This window comes from Cyprinus carpio, chromosome B3 (assembly GCF_018340385.1).
Source record: "Cyprinus carpio isolate SPL01 chromosome B3, ASM1834038v1, whole genome shotgun sequence".
NCBI lineage: Eukaryota > Metazoa > Chordata > Actinopteri > Cypriniformes > Cyprinidae > Cyprinus > Cyprinus carpio.
In genome coordinates this window covers 990,649-1,011,252 of record NC_056599.1, presented here as the reverse complement: position 1 = coordinate 1,011,252, position 20,604 = coordinate 990,649, and the positions used below count along the sequence as shown (strand labels likewise).

The window sequence follows — 20,604 nt, the reverse complement described above, 5'->3', positions numbered from 1 at the left end:
TTATTTTTTTGAGAAACAAACTCTTTACCCCATGAACTAATAATTGCTGGTACCTGATGCACCACATCACATGAGTTGATTTGTGTATATGCCTTTGATCTTCTGTAAAAGTGTTTTTTTCATCTTGATATTGCACATTACAATTTGATGAAATTGAATTTTTTTTTTGTGTGTGTGATTCATTACATTGACATCTGTGTGTGTGTAAATGGTGGATTTACGTCTGCCTGGCGCCCGAATTGAAGATTATTTTGAGAAATTAACTTTTAAATTAATTTCCCATCGTTAGGGTACCACCGTTACACTGTAATCTGGCTCATTTGACTTACAATGAAGAGAACAAGAACCTCACGCTAGAGACTTTGTTTAATCATCCATCCAATGTCATAATTTTTTACCTTAATTAGGGGTTCAAGTGCAGTAGTGACATCTACACCTGTGACTCATGTTGTACCAGACACACTCTGAAGGCCAAAATGCATCAGTGTGAAACAGTTTAACTATTCTAAATGTTTCTATTGTAGTAGCCAGTTTGTGAATAAAGCCTTTTATAACCCTTTTTTTGTGGAACTGAAGTGCCTAGGATTTATTTCTATAATATACAGTCATGTGAAAAAGATTTATTTAACTCCTTTTTATTCTTGATCATTTTCAGTGCTCTTAAATGCATTAATTACATTTATTCTAAAAATGCATTGTTTACTGATGTTTTTACAGAAAACTTGTACCGTTATAAAGTGCCATGAAAATAAGTATAAAATGTGATGCTTTGTTTTTGAGACAGAAAGAACTGAGCAAGCGATTAATAAATGCTCAGAGCTCAGAGGGGAAATTGTTGATGCTCCACTCCACTCACATACTCTGCCGGACATTAATGTTGAGTATATAAGAATAGGTGATAATGTTGTTTTAATATCTCCGCTATAGAAGATGACACAATTAGGGCTGTGCAATTAATCGAATTCGATTGTCGTGCGCATCTCGTCAGTAAAGACGGTCCCGTGATTAGTACTAAATCAGCATCACCTGCTTTCAGATGGAGCGGCTTTCACTACACAGAGCCGTATTTTACTGACAAATTAGGCGATATCGCGTTCGAAATCGAATGCGATTCATCTGCGATTATGAGGGCGATTTTGCCTAATTGTCAGTGAACTACGGGACCGGCTTTACTGACGAGATGCGCACAACAATCGAATGCGATTAATTGCACAGCCCTAGACACAAGTATTTTTTATTAAAGATGAAAACCAGGTTCTGAGTGTTCTGAAATGACTGAATCTTTTTTCAAAAGCTTCAGGCCTCCTAATCAACACAGACAAGAGCGAAATACTTCTGTTCATGACTCCAACAAAACAGTTATCAGTGGAATTAAGGTCAAGCAGAAAGTGAAACATCTCGGAATAACAATTAAAAAATCAGCTAAATTAAAGACTGGATAACAACTTTACCCCTAAGCTACAGAAAACAAAGACCATTTTTAACAGATAACAAAGGGATTTAACTATAAAAGGAAGGACACTGCTCTCAAAAATGGAAGGAATTTCAAGAATGGTTTACCCTGCTTTATCGTTATATGTGGACAAAAAGGCAGCAACGTAAATCTTTTGTTCAAATTTATTTGGAAAAACAAGACCGAATATATCAAAAGAAAAACAGGGACCATGCTGACAGAGGCTTTAAAGCGAAACGGAAAAAGAGGATTGTCTTTTTTTGTGTCAGTGATCGTCTTGTAGGCAAGCATCAGTACCTTGAATTTGATGCGAGCGGCTACTGGTAGCCAGTGTAACCTGATGAGGAGAAGAGTAACGTGAGCTTTTTTTGGCTCATTGAAGACAACCCTTAATGGATATATAAATGGAAATAATTCATTTATTTGTCTTACCTGTGTTATTTTCCACTTTCTTTTCTTCATGTTTTCCTTGGCTGCATTCATCACTCTAGAACATTCTTTTAGAGCTCCTGGGATGCAACCTTATTTTCGTCTTGCATGGGGAATGCATAAACCTAATTGTAGCCTATATGTTCAATTATATTATTGAAGGGGATCATGATTTTGATGTTTAAATGCTAGAAACAGACTCCTGATTTGATGACATTTTTAATTACAGAAGTTACTCCTATTTTCTTTTCTCGAGAAATCATTTAACATTAACTTCATTTAACAATGTATTCAAATCTAAAATAATAATATCAATCTGCAAAACAATTTTTTTTTCATTCTATTATCACAGTTAAAAAGGGGGGGGGGGTTGTTGTTTTTTAGGAATGATACCCTTAAAAATCCAATAAGGGTTTATATTTTAGTTTAATTTTGTCAATTCTCTGTCTGAGTTGCAAGGTGTCAGGCATGGGCATTGCTAGGCCATTTTTAGGGGGGCTATAGTTTTCGCTGCGTTCCCTCATCACACTACAGCTGTTTCCTCCAGTGAAAATGGAACCCTTAGGCTTATATGAACGATCATACTTTATGAAACGATCATATTGCCATTTTCATTTGAAAAATTACAGTGCATGTGCAAAGAGGGGGCAACTCACAGGTTCGGGTCTCGGTGCTGGCAGGAGTTGTAGGTGGGTGGGGAGTTAATGAACAGCACTCTCTTCCACTCTTCCAGAGAGAGAGAGAGAGAGAGAGAGATCAGGAAGACTTGTATTTGGCTTATTCAGTACTCAAATGTTATACTTATCTAAGCAATACAATGGAATACAATAAGTTTATACCACCCATATTAGTTGTTATTGTTATTCTTTGTTAAAAGCGCTATATAAATAAAGGTGACTTGATTAGTCAAAAAAAAAAAAAAAAAATCATTTTATTTATATATTTATAATTTTTTTGTTATTATTAATCTCAGTGGGGGCTGAGCCCCCCTAAGATTAAAATCATAGAATCGCCCCTGTCAGGTGTGATGATAAAAGCCCACGCATGGGCCACTGGATTTTTCAAGTGCTCTTATGGAAATGGCAGATGAGGGATGAAACAGGGACGTTCGCAAACTGGCTCGGACGAATGTCCTCTGAACGTCCGCCAGCAAACGTCAAAAAGAGGACCAAATGCGGACGTATGTGGACGTCATCAAAACGTCCGCCAGCGAAACATTCATGCATAATTTAAATACATAATCACATGAAATCAGATAAACAATAAAATATTTCAGAAGAGAACGCAGCACCACAGTTGTCTGAACCAATGAGCATTAAGCCTACTCGCCGTCGCGAGAGTTTTTTTTGGCACAATTCAGCATGACATCAGAGCAAGTCGGAAGTTACTTGGACACTTTTCTAACCGGCATGCATCCCGCGGTGATCGGTTCTGCGCAGATTTTGCTAATCTCAAACAAGCCTAGTTTTAACGTAGCAGTCTATTGAAGCCATGGAATAAAATAATAAAAAAAAAAAATCATTTTGAGCTTATATTTCAAAATTCTTTTTCTTGCAATTCAGATTATATCTCACAATTCTGGTAAGAAAAATCAACTCGTCATTCTTTCTTTTTAGTTTATAATCCTACTCTTCCTGGCTGTTCCCCCTCAGAATTGACAAACTCGCAATTGTTTACTTGAATAAAGTTATAAAGTCCGAGCTAGGAGATATAAACTTGCATTTGCAAGAAAAAAAAAGGTAGAATTGTGAGATAAAATAGGTAAATGTTATGTAAAATGTTATAGGTTTAAAAAGTATTTCATGCATGTATTTCAACTGTAGGGCTAATACAATCTGTCATATCATAATCTCTGAATATTATATAGACCAATTGTTTAAATAAAATGTATGCTTTAAAAGTAGGGAAATCATTGCAGGTTTCATCCATTGTCTGTCCGTTTAAACATCTGCGTTTAGCTTTAAATAGCATCTTTGAGGACAGTATTATATAAAAATAATTTGCATTCCGATTCTGACATCCAAAGGCACAACAATTAAATTTTTCTTTAATACCATGGATTTTACCCGTTTCCCTCCACATGTTCCCAGTGTTTTTCGGACACCACTATGCACGCGTAGCTGCAAGTGATGTTAACTTGACGTCTACTCCAAATTGGTCTATACCAGCGGTTCCCAATCCTGGTCCCGGAGAACCCCCAACACTGCACGTTTTTGGCGTCTCTCTTATCTGACACAAACATTTGAGGTCTTGGAGTCTTCAAAAATGAGCTAATGAGTTGAATCAGGTGTGTCTGAGTAGGGAGATGTCTTAAATGTGGATTGGGAACCACTGGTCTATATAAAGCATCCCGCACCTAAACAGGAGGTGTGGTTGAATCTACCGGTGGGGGCGGGGCCACAAACCTGTGCGTTTACAAATGGATTGGAAATTTGTGGGTACTGCTTATTAATCCATGGGCATGATTTGTTAAACCAAGGGAACAGTTTAAGAATTTGTGAGTACAATTTATAAACTAAGGGGACGGATTGCAAAACCGTCGGCACGGTTTTTTTTTTCTCTCCTACGGGTGACTTCTTGGGCTCCGTAGATTTCTCCCACGGTCAAAGTGGGACATTCATGTGAAAAATAATGATGACAAATCTGATTAAGCTCACGCAGTTAGGAAATGGTGCATTTTAGTGATTATTTACAGTTTTTCGTGTGATTACTGCAGTCTGTTTTTAGTCCAGAAATAAATGTAGAGTAGCCTACTAAAGTACTGGAACGATTTTGCGCAAATTATTTCCCAGTACCATTGAAAGGGTTGCATTCACACCGACAGTGTGTACTAGGAAGTAACGTTGTGTGCGGCATTCAACAACGAAAACAAAGAAGAACAACTTTAACAACAGGAGGATGGAGGACGCTGTGATTGGAGCTGTGTTTTTGTTCTGTCTCGCGGGTTTCTCAATAATGGACATGGAATGTCGATGTATACGTAAACCGATTGAAAAAACGGAAAGGAGGACTAAGATTCTCCAACGACAACTGGAAGTGCTACATTTGCTACAAGTGCATGCACTTCAGCGTCCGTCCATCTATTGCTGTTGTCCATACTTGCAAAATAAGTTGACACAATGTTTACTGTATGTTTACACAGCGTTTTAAATCATGGCGGGTGAGGGTGTTTTCGTACGTGTTGGCCAATGAATGTATTCTTACGTCACAGATAGTCCCAGTTGTGCTGGTAAGACCTTGCTCCGGAGTAGGAGCTAATTTGGGCTGCATCTGAAAACTTAAGCAGGTGACTTGCTTTCTCGCTGCCTTATCAGGCAATGTCTTTGCAGGCAGCTTTTTTGCATGAAGACACCTCATGAAACTGATTTTGGACAGGCTTCTGAGGCAGAGTAACGGTTTAAAGATCTACAGCAAAATATAGAGAGCTTTGGTGATAACTAAGTGGATATTTCATTACTGCAATATTAATTTCTCGCTAGAAATGACATGAAAAGTGAAAAACGTTGATTAAAAACATATATTTACTCACAAACTGACCACCGACTGCAACTTTCATCTCAGGAGACAGGAACTGAAACTAACGTTGTATTCGGACATGCCTTGATGCCTTCCTACCTTGGAAAGCGTCCTCCGAAGGCAGCATTTTTCAGTTCTCGGATGCAGCCATCGTTCTCGAAAAATGCAGTCCGGTACTAAAATCGTACCCAGTTCCAGCGGTGCGAAAATGCCAAAAAGTGGGTAGTTCCACAATTAGTTCTAGTACTATGAAAAGGTTCCTGCGGTGCGAAAGGCCCTATAGACTGCTAAGCGCATGACATTGTATGGCTAATACTTGTTTTGTGCCACTCCGGTGAAGCTGAGGAAGAAAAAAAAAAAGGTGTCAGCAAGAGAAAGCTTCTTATGCTAGTAATGCTACTGACTTTTTTGTGGGTAAACATTCTCTGAAGGTTTCCAGAACGTTAACCTCTTTACTCTGGTACTGCTGCTGTACATCAGTAGCCTAATCATCCACTCCCACTAGCAGCATGGAAGATGGACGGATATGTACCTCAATAATCAATAATAATCCATGTCTTGTTTAAACTATTGTTTAACCCTTTAATCAGTCCTTGGGGTCCAGCTAACCCCATTGAAAAAATCTTTTCAAATTTTAAAAAGTGTTCCCTTCATCTCAGGGGCATAAGACTCTATGAGTCCATATTGACTTCTACTGGATATATGTGGTCATTGCACTTTCTTTCTTTAACTATAATTCCTTAAATTTTTCTACAAACTTGTAGATTGCAGTATTTGATCCCTAACAAATAGAGCAATGTTCAAATACAATTTAGATTTAATTAAGATCATTATGAAAGTTGTAATATATGTTATAAATTTTTCATAAGGCAATTTATGGTGTAGTTAAGTAATAGTGCAGTAAATAGGTAAAAAAAAACTACCAAATATCCACAAAAAGACAGCATAAATGTATAGTTGAGAAAAAAAAATATTTCCTTATGCAATCGCTCTGTAAAAGTTTGGGGTCTATCTATATGTAATCCCTACTTAAGCGACGATTAGGGTTAATCATTAAAGATAATCAGAGCACATTTAACCATCATAAGGAGCATTAAATGAGACTGAATTATCCGTTCTTTATTATCCGTTCTTAACCATGTACCATAATAACCCAGATTTTACACTTCTTAAGCACCAAATAATGACTTCAACAAAATATTGGGGTTTAAAAATTTTTTTTTTATTGAATTTTATTTTTCCAGACATTAAAAACGAATAACATTTATTTGATTTTAAGTAGGATAACATTACATTAATTTCTTACCACTGAATTAACGATGATCTCCCCTCTTTACAACAAAAAAAAAAAAAAAAAAAAAAAAAAAAAAAAGAAAAAGAAAGAAAGAAAGAAAGAAAGAAAAAAAACTCGGTTAACATGTTCTCTTCAATAAGACGTGTCAAATCTCTCTGAAATCACAATGTTTACTCTCAATTAAAAGTATTTATTCAATAAAGAGACCAATAAACAAATGCTGGTCAGTCAGTAAAACGAAATGACCATTGTTATTTTGTTTTACTGACTGACCAGCATTTGACTCCTGGAACCTCACGGTAAACCACCCGGCTGGGCCAGCCCCCCTTGTCTCCACCCTCACAATTGGGCCACCCTCTCTACCCAGCACTTCAACAGCTGAGTGGGCTTCCATTGTAAGGTTCTCAGACCTTATTGAATTAACTTCAAGAGAGAGGGGAAAGAAGAGGATGATGTCGAGGCCACCCAGCTACCACCTTACAAGCCAGGAACACTTCAACTTTGTCCAGGCCAAAGCAGACAAAAAGAAACCAAAAACAACCAAAGTGCGTAAGCCTGCTGGTGTCCGCCCCCAAAAATCTGCCATTCCTCCCCTGCAAACAGTTCAGGGAAGTGACCCCTGTACTGGTTGCAAGGGGGTCTATGGGGATGCAAGCAACCCAAAGGCCAATGAGGAACGGTGGTATCATGAGTCCTGCGGAGAGCTCAACGGACTTATGGATGATGATGACTTCATCTGTCTTGGATGTGTTCACTAAAGTTGTTAAAAGATGGTAAAAGGATGTAGACTTAATGAAAGTTTCATTCATTGAATGTAGAGTGCAGTTTACAATGTTACAATTTTTGCATTAGTTCCAGAAGTGCGTTTTTAAAAAATCCTTCCAAGTATTAATTACTGTTTTACACAACGTCCCAACTTCATTGGAATTGGGGTTGTATTTCTCATGTTCATTTTAACCATAAAATAGTGTCCCACTTTCCCTAACAAAGTGTCCCACTCAACCTGATTGCTTCCAGTTTGCTGAAGAGGGTGTCAGATGCTTAAAAGCTTAAAACTTTGCCGATGTTTCTGGTTAAATAGCATAATTATATTATCATTGTGCTATTTGACTAAATTGATGTCTACACTTTATTAAAAGCTTATTTCAGACATGAAACTCTACAAAAAAAAATAAATAAAATTGTTTGCTTATGATTATAAAAATACACATTTCAGCGAATAACCAGAAACATCTGCAAAGTTTTAATCTTAAAGATAACCTGCAGGGAATGTTCCCTTTAAGTTATAAAAATAAAGTCTAAAAATAACCCACAGGCAACCTTCTGGGAACGTTCCCTTTAGATTATAAAAAATAAAATTAAAAATAACCTACAGGGAGCGTTCCCTTTAGGTTATAAAAATAAAATCTAAAAATAAACTACAAGGGAACGTTCCTAGAACGTTCTTATTTGGTTCACAAAAAATAACAAATGGGAAACTGATGGGAACGTTAGGGGAACGTTCTGTGTTTGTTGGGTATAACTGATCATTAATTAATTATTATTATCTTATCTGTCTATTATTGCAAATTCATCAAAACTGGCTTATGGCATCAAAACTACCCAAAATCAGTTTGTAATATGCAGTATGCATGCTATCATACAAACTAGTATTAATTTCTCTTTCGAAGCTTCACACTCCAGTCCAGCGGGTGGCGCTAAACCGTCTGTTTGCCAAACACATTAAACCTCAGAGGAAGAAGATTAGATTCACCGCGCTCTGTGTTGTTTTGTCTTGATGCAGTGTTGATACAAGCTGTTAGAAAAGTTGTTTCTGTATTTTCATCTGCATAGTCGTGACTACGTTTTGAAGTAATCAGGGATATCTGGAGGAGTATCATCTGAACTGAGATCTGCTGCTGTGAAGATGGTGTTTGTTAAAGAGGAGAGTGAAGAGAACACGAGTGAACCAGAAACCTGGAGAATAAAACATGAAGAAACAGAAACATGTGGAATAAAACACGAAGAAACAGAAACATGTGGAATAAAACACGAAGAAACAGAAACCTGTGGAATAAAACACGAAGAAACAGAAACCTATGGAATAAAACACGAGGAACAAGGTGGTTGGTCTTTTTCTTCCTTCATCTTTAATGACTGTTTGTGGTATATTAGGTTTACAAAGCTTTAACCCTCTGCAGTCTGAGAGGGTTTTGGGGACCTGCAGAAGTTTTGACATGCCCTTGACATTTGTGTTTTTTCAGTATCGTAAAAAAAAAAACATATTAATGGTTTAAGTCTGATGCCTAAGCATTGTGATGTCATATTGCTCAGAGAACTAAAACGGCATGACTAGTAAGACTGATTTGGATTAAAGGAGTCATAAGACGTTGCTAAAAATAGGGTTGCGCAATTAATCGCATGCGGTTGTCATGCGCATCTCGTCAGTAAAGCCGGTCCCGTCATTAGTACTAAATCACCATCACCTGCTTTCAGACTGAGCGCATATTCACTACATAGAGCCGTAGTTAGAGTTGCCACCCCTAACAAAAATGACCTGTGGTGTTCCATGTGGTAAAACATTAATTTATGTGTAATTATGTGGTATTGTGTTGTTTTTTGGGACGCTTTACCACAGCATTTGTGTTGTACTGTATGTAATATATCTGTGATATTCTTGTGGTACTACTGTCATATTTCTGCAGTAATACCTTTCTTGTAATAATCCTGTGGTGCTTTTGTGATATTTTTGTGATATTCCTGTATTAGCATACTTGTCATAATCTTAAAAATGTGACACCATACTATCTACTATATTAGATTTCAACATTTATTCACTATGTGTAACAACATCATCTGTGTACCCTACAAACTAGGGTATTTGACACAATGAAACAGTGTAAGGCACAGTGAAACAAAGCATGAACATGTAAATTCACAATATTCAAACATTATAATTTACATATATCAAAATTAAGCTTTCGCTTATTTGATAATTTGTTTGTGAGCAGCCTCTCTCAGGTATCTCATGTCCACATTAGGAAAAGCACATCTCACTTTTTCTGCGGAACAAAAAAAGGAACATGAATAATATACGTGAATAAATAAATGACAAACAAGAAACAACATCTCTTAACAGGCATTTAACATTTTAAATCATTGTATTTAATCTCAGATAAACCATTAATATATTAATGAAGATTGCTGAGAAATAAAAATATTTTTATAAATATTTAGTAATTATAGTGTATGTGTATGTAATATTACATTAAAAAAATCCATATAGACACACGCACAATAAAAAAGTTTTCTGGTAGCAGTTATTTTGTGACTAAAAGTCACAGGGCAGCATTGTCAAGTTTCTGTGCTCCTGATTGTATTAGTGTGTGCACGATTGTCTGTGTGCAAGTCCTTTTGGAACTACTTTTGCATTAAGACTTAGTTACAGATGTCATGGTCATGCTTTAATATAGCCTAATTGTATATATGTTATATGATTGCATGATTTGCCTGAGGCTCTGGAGTACAGGTAATAATGCTGTTATTAATTAAGTTATTAGAAATAGACCGAGAGAGACAGACACACAGAGAAAGAGAGAGAGAGCTTGTGTGAATTAGGCTTCCTCTGTGCGTCCCTCAACAGTGTTCTGCAGCAGCGTCTCTTAACAGCGCTGTTATTACCTCGCTAGTGATAAATGTCATGTGTATTTACTTTCGGAAAATTGTCTGTCATGTTGTTTTTGTTAGTCCTGTAATTTCAGTAATTACAGTTTTAGATGCGAAGTGATATGGAACTGTAATGCGGTCAAGAGAGCTGGCTGGAACTACGTTCGCTGTGCGTTTCCCAGAAAATAATTGCACACTTCAGAACGTTCGTCAGCCAATCAGATTCAAGCATTCAATGGCCCCGTAGTATAAGCACTTAATAATCTACCAGCAAAGTACGTCACAAGATTCAAAGTCTTCTCGCAGTGGGCCAGCCGATTACTTCCTTCAGTAACATTAAATCCCATTCTTCGTTGTTTAATGTTTGGAAGTGAATGTGCGTGTCTTCTATGTAACACGACAGACCTATTTTGACTGAAAAAATAATAATCAGAAATGCAACATTTTACAAGACTCTCTGGTTCCCGGGTTGGCGGTTGAGAAAGGCCGTGCGTAAATTGCTCAAAATCCAAAAGTGCGCCAAAGTAGAAAAATCCCCATTGCCATGGAAACAGGCATTAACGAAAGAAATTTTGTGGCGGGTTGCTGCCAGCGAGTGGAGGTCGGTGGTGATGAGGATGATGATGATGATGATAATAATAATAATAATAACAATACAGATTTATATATATAAAAAAAATGTAGCCTACCAAAAGGAGCTGACTAAGAAACATAAATGGCTGTGTATAATTGATGTTATTATGTTAATGTGTATAATTATAATAATTTATTATTTGTGTGTGTAATATAACTACACACACACACATATATATATATATATATATATATATATATATATATATATATATATATATATATATATATATATATATATATATATATATCTATATATATGCGTGTATATACACACACAAACACAATATTATAAGTTTGACTCCTAACTCTAAGGTTGTGGGATTGAGTCTGGGTTAAATGCAGAGCACGAATTCTAAGTATGGGTCACTATTCTTGGCTGTATGTCACGGCACGGCACAATTAAACTATACTTCATTCATAAAACTTACATTTTGTGGGAATGTACTAGCTGTTCTAGAGAATTCATTTATTGTTAATTTTCAATTCTGATAAAGTGAGACTGCATTGTTTAAATTGTAAAAATACTTTAGCAGTTGAACAAGCATTTTTATATATGAATTCAGATCTTATAGTAGCCTTTAAAAGATCACATTACTAGGCCTATTTAATATACTGTACTCATTATATTTCTTTATTTCCGCCAGCCAAATGTCAGTTTTGGAAATATCAGACGAAAACAATACAAATATGCTACCATACAAATTTCAGAGCTTGTTTTTATTTATTATTGTTATTTTATTATTATTTTGTCTTGAAAGTGCTATGGTAATCATGTCATATTTATCTTTGTTCAAACACTTTGGTAATGCCACAGAAAAACAACAGAAAACCACATACAGCATCTAATGGTAAATTCTTGTGATACTGTACAGCAGAAACCGTGCTGTGGTAATCCTCTCATATTTAGCTCTGCTCATTTGTTGCGTGGTAAATTATGTATTTATGTGTGGTAAATTTATGTTTTGTCATATACAGATCAGTGGTACCACTGATCTGTATATGACAAAATGCGCAAAATATGATCGTGGTTTTGCACAGCTTGTCAGTGAATATCGGCTCTATGTAGTAAATGCTGCTCCACGTGAGAGCACGCACGTGTAGAGATTTACTGCTGATTACAGAACCGGCTTTACTGACGAGATGCGCATTAATATCGTGCCGATATTTATCATGCATCCCTATTAAAATGTAATAATCAATTTAATCTAGCTTGCGCTCATTGGTGTACACGGAAGCATTTCCGGGAGGATGACGTATGTGGTCAGCTTTGCGCATGCGCCATTCAGAAGTGACGAAATACAGAAGCGCAGGGAAGAGATCAAAACAAAACAATAGTCACTAATTAGAAGTACAAATCGAGGATTTGTAAAGTAGACTGTCGGAGGGTTTCGATATAAGCCAAGAGGAGACTGGTTTTCTTTGCTAAAGTAAGGTAAATTTGCTGCTTTTGCTCCTGTAAACAGAGTGACACAAGTGTAAAAGATGGTATAAGTCATTATAATCAGTAATTATGTCCCCACTGGATGCTATAAATGCCTCATTTATAATGGGTTTTATTTGTTTTGTCTCATTGCTCTAGGACTCGGCATCACAGTATGTTAAGTGGCTTAACATTTCCGTCACACACTTGAGGTATTCGGCCAATCACAATGCACTGTATAGCTGGCCAATCAGAGCACACCTCGCTTTTCAGAAGCTTTGTAAAAATTAGCACGTTTCAGAATGGCGGGGCATAAACGAGTAACAACAATGTACAGTATGTGGAAATTTGTGTTTTTTTGAACCTTAAACCACATAAACATTGCATTACACCGAATACACAAAATGTTCTTTTTAGCAAAGTCATATGACCCCTTTAACTTATTTGTACATTATGAAATATCATATTTATTATCCTTTCCTTATTGTGTTATGAATTTCGGTGTCAATATTTGTGTGTAGGCTATTTATGTAGGATGCATTCCTCGGCATCGGCTGTCAAAAAAGATATCGGTCAACCACTGATTATGGCTATTTATTTTTCCTTTCTTTGATAATTAACTAATATTGTATTCAATAATACATTAAAATATTGTTTTTAAGAATACTATCATATTTCAGAGAGATAAAAAAAAAATAATAATAATCTCAGGTAAGTGTATTTTTTTTTTCTTACCTCTCAGGCAGAGTCAGGTAGGCATTAGCGTGTCTCCAATACATACTTGTTTTCTCTCAACAATTATTTTTCAACACATGCAGACGGCAACGCAATCAGGTGAACAGTTAATACTTAATTCAGTGACACTATAAGAACCACCGCTCACATCCGGTGTAGAATAGAACCTATTATAATAAGTGATGTTGTCTACACTGGATGCAGTAAACTGATGCCTCGTGCTGACACAAATTTCAAATGATTTTCAACACTTGCATCATGTTGTGGTGCAGACACGGTGTCAGCATAGTTTGTCAGTACAGTCAGTAATGTAGCAGATTGAAAAGTTAGTATCTTTTCGCAGTCGAATAGACAGCAATGTGGTGGTGACTTGAGTCTGCTGAATGGTGATTTAATGCTACGTTGTCACTTAGTTGGAAGGACTCAATGCTAAAGTAAGTAAACAACAGTGTCCCTGTCTTTTACTCTCACAATGAGCTTCTCATGTTCGTTTGCTACATTAGTAGGGGCCTATGATTTCCGCAATGCAGAAAACATGGACGGAATCGCAGAATCAAGTCATAAAATCAGAATTTACTGTATAACACAGAATTTCATGGAATTTCTGTTAAAAATTATTTTTGATGAATAAATAAAAAATTGGTCATACATAGACTGTCTGTGAATATAAAACTACAAAAAAGACTTATTTAAATCCGAATCCTCAAGTTCTTTTTTTTTTTTTTTTTTTTTACTCCGTAATATCGTATCGGCATCGGCCCCCAAAAAACTCATATCGGTTGGGCTCTAATTTTATTACAATAATACTGTAATACAATTTATGTGCAGTTTTTACATTCTGCAGTTATTACATTGAGTTGCTACAGAGTTTACTTTCATGTTCACATTTCTCAGCTTTTTTTAACTTTTATTTTTACTTGTATTTCAGAGTTGATTAAAAAAACCAAGGAGAATGAAGACTCAAGTGAAATTGAGGAGACAAATCATGTCAAAGCTGGAGAAAAACCTTTGAGTTGCTTTCAAACCAAACAGAAAGATTTAAAGAGAAGAATAGCCAAGAAATCTTTCACCTGCACTCAGTGTGGAAAGAGTTTCACACGCAAATATGGTCTTGATGTTCACATGAGAGTTCATACTGGAGAGAAACCATTCCCTTGTGATCATTGTGGGAAGAGATTCACACAAGCAGCACACCTTTATGATCACAAGAACATCCACACTAAAGAGAAGCTATATGCATGTGATCTATGCGGTAAGATGTTTTTATGGGCTTCAGTCTTGAAGCATCACTTGACAGTTCATACAAAGGAGAAGCCACATTCATGTCATTTGTGTGGAAAGAGTTTTTCATGTCTACCAAATTTGAAAGTACATCAGAAAATACATATTGTTGAAAGAGAGTACATGTGCTGTGAGTGCGGGAAGACTTTTACTACAGCAAACTGTTTAAAACGGCACCAGAGGATTCACACTGGAGAAAAACCTTATAAATGTTCACACTGTGACAAGAGATTCAATCATTCAACACATCTGAAAACACATAAGAGGATTCACACTGGAGAGAAACCTTATAAGTGTTTACAATGTGACAAAAGATTCAGTCAGTCAGCAAATCTGAAAACACATGAGAGGATCCACACTGGAGAGAAACCTTATAAGTGTTCACACTGTGACAAGAGATTCAGTAATTCAGGAATCCTGAAAACACATGAGAGGATTCACACTGGAGAGAAACCGTATCCCTGCACTGCATGTGGGAAGTGTTTCAGTAATTTATCTAATCTACACAGTCATACAAAAGCCAATCACAGTAAGTAGATCATCTTTAGATCCAGCACTTTCAGGCAGTGGCGGACTGGCCATCTGAAGCACCGGGAGTTTTCTCGGTGGGCCGGCCCATTGCGTAAATGAACAGAATGAATTATAGTAAATGTGAGCTGAGGTAAGATGTAAGCAGCTATGGCAAGACAATTCTGCAATATTTACCAACTGTGTACAATGAAAAAACAAGTTAAACGACAGACACTCATTTTCAGGGATACAAACTACTGGCCTTTTCAAATTTCTTAATGTCATTAACTAGGGCTACACGATAAATCTAAATGAAATCGAAATCGTGATTAGACAGAAGCTGCGTTTGTGATGCATATCTTTCAGCGAAGCACGGTTCTGTGATCAGCAGTAAATCTCCATCCGAAGGCCAGAGGGCGCTCTCGCGCTGAAACTCCAAATACGCCTCCAAAAGAAAACCCAGAAAATGCCTATAGTGGTAGCTAGATAAACAGAAGATTTAACTGCTTTTATTGATTCCACGTGACTAATAAACACAGGACTACGACAATATATGATTTATCTGAGTTCTTATTATTATAATTTTCATTATAATAAAGTATATTTATAATGCAATGCCTTAATTAACGCTAAGAATACTATGAAATGTGTTGTGCGGCTTATTCTGTGTAAGAAGTCACATCATCTCACAGAAGGATTTATTTCAAACACTCGACTGACGTTATGAAGTAAGTTTGAAGTAAAAACATGTTATTAAATGTGGTGTTTTCATCTGCTTTCAGATTTTTTTAAAGCAAAATTTACTACGCAAGAAGCTATGCAAACAGCTGTCATTATCGCAAATGATTTCTTAATCACGCAATAATATCGTCTGCGTTTTTTGCATAACTTTTTTTGCATAACTACGGTTCTGTGTAGTAAATGCTGCTCCATCTGAAAGCACATGATGATGATTTACTGCTGATTACAGAACCGGCTTTACTAACAAGATGCGCATGACAATCGCATTTGATTAATTGTGCAGCCCTAGCATCATTGTTATTCGTCACAATATAAGATAAGAGTGAATGTAAATCTCCTGTAATTTGACATTTAAAATATATCATTATCAAACCTACTCTGTCTAGAACATGGTAAATGTGAAGACTTTCGCTTTCGAAGGGCCATGATAAGGAAAGTAGTATATATTATAATAAAAATATAATTTGCTAGCCTATTTCGCATAAAATACACACTGTGTAATGTCAAATGTTTGAAATAAGTATAATTTATTTTCTGAAAAAAGACTGGATTTGATCAAAAATACAGTAAAATATCAATATTATGAAATATTACCACTGAAAAGGTGGTTTTCTATTCAAAATATTTTATAATGTAATTTATATCTAATTAAAATTGAATATTTAGGATCTTTACTCCAGTCTTCAGTCTCACGTTCCTTCAGAAATCATTTTAATATGCTGATTTGCGGCTTAGTTATTGTCGGATATTATTTGTAATCAATTATTACTAACGGTTCTTATTATCAACAATGCGGAAAACTGTTTTTGCTTTATTTTTGTGGACACTGTGATGCTTTAACTTTTTCAGAATTCTTTGATAAATAAAAAGATAAATAAAAAAACAGCATTTATTTGAAACATAAATTATCTGTAATAAGTAATATCTTTACTGTCACTTAATTTAATGCAATCTTGTTAAATAAAAGTATAAATTTATATAGACTGTTTTTAACCTTACCCATAAAAATATGAAGCAGCACAATGGTTTCGAACATTTAAAATAATCAGAAATGTTTCTTGAGCAGCAAATCAGCTTATTAGAATGATTTTTGAAGGGCCAATAGAAAGGCACCGTAAAACCAGGCCACATTCTGCAATAAATTCCAAGTCTTCTGTGTAATTTTTTTTTCTAAATTATTTACTATTAGTCACATACTCCAGGAAAAACGAATTATAATGTAAAGAAGTATACCACCAGTCATTCATTAATGTTAAAATAGATGGCATTTTTATGACATTTTGATCGGGGTTAGTGAGCTGCTCTGTGCCAGAAAGTCTGGGCCCACTTTTTAGCCCCAGTCCGCCCCTGCTTTCAGGTCTGTTGCTGCATCATCACCAAATGTGACACAATAATGCATCAAGCAATAAAATATAATCTGGATAAATCCTTCCTTAACCATCCATTGCAAGTGACATGACAAAGAAACATTATTTAAAGTTTTCACAGTGAATAGAGTTCAGCATCATCTTCAAAACCAGCAGATTGAACTGTGAGATTCAGGTCAACTCAAATATGGAGTTCCTCCCAAAAGAACAATGTCAAAAAGTTTTATTGTGTTTTCTTATGAGTTTCATATCCTGTTCAATTGTCTTACAATGCATATGTATCACTTGTAATTTGCTTGCTTTGTCATTAAGGAAAATAGAAGCTTTTACAAACTGTTCTTGTTCAGGAAGCTGAAGAAGAGGCTGTAACACCTCTCAAGGCCTGAGATTTAATTTTAATTTGTTCTTTGTTGTTTTTAAAATTACTGAGTTATTCTTCTGCTTAAGATGTATTTAGGAAATGCGGATGCAGTATATACTGTCATGAAGCTTTGTAATTGATCCTTCTTTGCTTCTCTTGTAAGTAGGAATGAGTACCTGAACCCGGTATTAAACGAGCCCTAGGGTTAAATTATGAACGTTTGTAGTATCAGTAAGCTCTAATGTTAACTTTCACCCAATGAGTCAACCTTTTTAGATCTCAAGTATTTCTGTACATTCTTACAATGCAAATGTGATGCATGTAAAAGGTTATTTGTTTAGTGTTGTGAATTGCCCTTGCGTCTTAAAAAAATGAGTTATATTAATTACAGTAGCAAACAACAGATGAACAGACTTAAAGACATTAATCTTAATTTCCAAGATTATCCATGGTAAGCTTTGAATTTAAATACAATATAGAGCAACATAGTAACAAAGGCTTGTTTGGAATATTTATTGTATATTCGAATCAATTTATGATACTAATACCAGAAATATGTTTAATATTTCCTGCACAATTACCTAGAAATCAGTTACCTGTGTCGTAAGTGAGAATCAGACACACCCACCTAAACTATTTCAATATATTGCTTATACTGCCGAAAAGACTATAAACACTGCAGATAAAACCTGAAGCGAAAATTAATTTACACACATATCCTAAAAACTAATTATGTGTGACTGATACGCAGAGCCATAGCTGGGGTTTGCGGGGCCCCGGTGCAGGTTGTACCAGTGGGCTCTGTTTGAAATGGTTTAATTTGTATTTTTATTCTATTTATTTATTTGCGTTATTTACACAATTTTTACGGTTTTTCAAGTTTGTAGGTGTCCAGGTACAGAAACTGAATAATCAAATGTAAAATAGCACTGAATAGTCTTCACTGTAAAAATTAAATATACAGTCAAACCAAAATTTATTCAGACACCTTCAACATTTTTCACATTATCACAGTTTATTTGCTATAGTTTAGAAAGTGGTAATAAAATGTCAAGAACTCAGATTTAAACTAATCCATTACATACCTTTCTATCAATCAACCAAAAATTCAGACAACTGTTAGTATGACAATATTTACACAACTAAAAAGCAATGCTTCATTTTGTTCAGTCTGTGGTGTAAAAAGTTCACATTAGCAATAAAAAAAAGAAAAACATGGTCAGGTCAAAGTGTCAAAATAAGTTTTGGTCTCAATTTTTTTTTAATCATTTTTACTGGTAGTCCACTGATTGAAGGATTTTTGGGTTTAATATGTCACAATTTACTTTATTTTGCTATCCTCACTTACATAAATGAACTATAGTGTCCTACACCCACTAGTATTTTTTTAATAATGGTTTGACTTTGGATTAATTCTTGTTAACACTAAAAAGTAATTCAGTCAAGAGCAGTGAATGATTTTCTTTCTTTGATTTTCTTGGATTAACATTAAGGACACCAACAGCAGCTAGTAAATTAGGCACAGTCACTTCAATAGACTGATACATATCTTTCTCCACTGTTTACTATCACTTAAGACATAACCCAATGTTTTTGAAAGTTTTTTTGAGGATACTTTCCAAGACTGTTATTTTGGCATAATTTTGTATGCATTTGTCGGTACGAGAGCAAGAAGAGGCAAATTCGGTGTTCAAGCGCTTTGACATGCATCTCTCTGTGTGCGCACAGAACACCACGCACGGGTGCTGAATTGGGCTCTTTCACATCTTTTTCTGTTTGCTTGTTTAAACTGCGATTTGTATTTGTTCATTCAGGTGCAGGAGGATGCAAAGGATAGCTCGGATCAGTGTTGCTGTCCGTGAGATGATGCGCTCTCTCTACGTGTGCACCGAACACGGTGCAAGAGTTCTCAGTTGAGTTTTTCCACGTCTTGTGTTTGAATGCTTAAAATTATTTTTAATGTTTAAATTGGCAAGGCTTAAAAACATGTGCAAATGATAAGCTTTCGGGACGAAGCACAGCAGTGGCCCATCAACTGTCCTGAGCGTCTTTTTTTGTAGCCTTGCCTCACCCATATGATTTTAGATCCATCTTTTCACACTGATTTATTTTTTAGTGAGCAAATGTTTCAAAATGTTTAAAAAAAAAACTTGATGGTATTGCATTTTACCTCAACAGCAATATTAAGCCCCTTTCACACCAACACATGTTGGTCCCGGGAAAATTACCGGATTGCCTTCTGTGTGAACGCAAACACATACTGCGATTGATTCCAGGGTCGATCCCGGGTCAATGTCAATGTGAATGTCCCACATTAGGTCCTGAGAGATAGTGGTGCCCAGGAACCTGAATGACTCCACTGCAGTCACAGTGCTGTTCATGATGGCGAGTGGGGGGAGAGCAGGGGGGTTTCTCCTGAAGTCCACGATCATCTCCACTGTTTTGAGTATGTTGAGCTCCAGATTGTTGAGACTGCACCAGGCAGACAGCTCTTTAACCTCCTGTCTGTAGGCAGACTCGTCACCGTCCTGAATGAGGCCGATGAGTGTGGTGTTGTCTGCAAACTTGAGGAGGAGCTTGACAGAGGGGTCTTTAGATGTGCAGTCGTTGGTGTACAGGGAGAAGAGCAGTGGGGAGAGAACACAACCATGAGGAGCTCCAGTGCTGATTATACAGGTGCTGGATGTGTATATTCCCAGCCTCACTAGCTGCTGCCTGTCTGTCAGGAAGCTGTTGATCCACTGACAGACGGAGGTGGGCACAGAGAGCTGAGTTAGACTGGGAAGGTGGAGGTTTGGGATGATAGTGTTAAAGGCCGAGCTGAAGTCCACAAACAGGATCCTCACATAAGTCCCTGGTCTGTCTAGATGTTGCTGAACATAATGCAGTCCCATGTTGACTACATCGTCCACAGACCTGTTTGCTCTGTAAGCAAACTGAAGAGGATCCAGCAAGGGTCCAGTAATGTCCTTCAGGTGGGCCAGCACCAGTTTTTCAAATGACTTCATGACCAAAGACGTTAGAGCCACAGGTCTGTAGTCATTAAGTCCAGTAATTGAGCTTATACACATGTGTACCGAGTTTGGTGAAGATATGTCATTCCGTTCAAGAGTTACAGCTTAAATAACATTTGGCTAACATTAGCATAGATGCTTTTTGGGTTACTGTCTCGTAAGAATCGAAATGTCAACTTTTTTTTGATAATTATTAATATTG

General features: G+C 36.3%; 2 protein-coding genes across 2 annotated transcripts in view; both read left to right on the top strand.

Moving 5' to 3' along the window:
- The first annotated feature begins 8,402 nt into the window (after positions 1-8,402).
- LOC109053180 (zinc finger protein 239-like) lies at positions 8,403-17,605 on the top strand. Its single transcript, XM_042719397.1, has 2 exons — positions 8,403-8,794; positions 14,057-17,605. The coding sequence occupies exons 1-2, from the start codon at positions 8,599-8,601 to the stop codon at positions 14,944-14,946; spliced, it is 1,086 nt and encodes a 361-aa protein (XP_042575331.1). The 5' UTR covers positions 8,403-8,598; the 3' UTR covers positions 14,947-17,605.
- A 2,841-nt stretch (positions 17,606-20,446) lies between these two features.
- LOC109090338 (gastrula zinc finger protein XlCGF8.2DB-like) overlaps positions 20,447-20,604 on the top strand; it is a 9,286-nt gene continuing 9,128 nt past the window's right edge. The window contains exon 1 of the mRNA XM_019104178.2: positions 20,447-20,604. This exon is cut by the window's right edge and continues 919 nt beyond it. The gene's annotated coding sequence lies outside the window, so the exon portion shown is untranslated.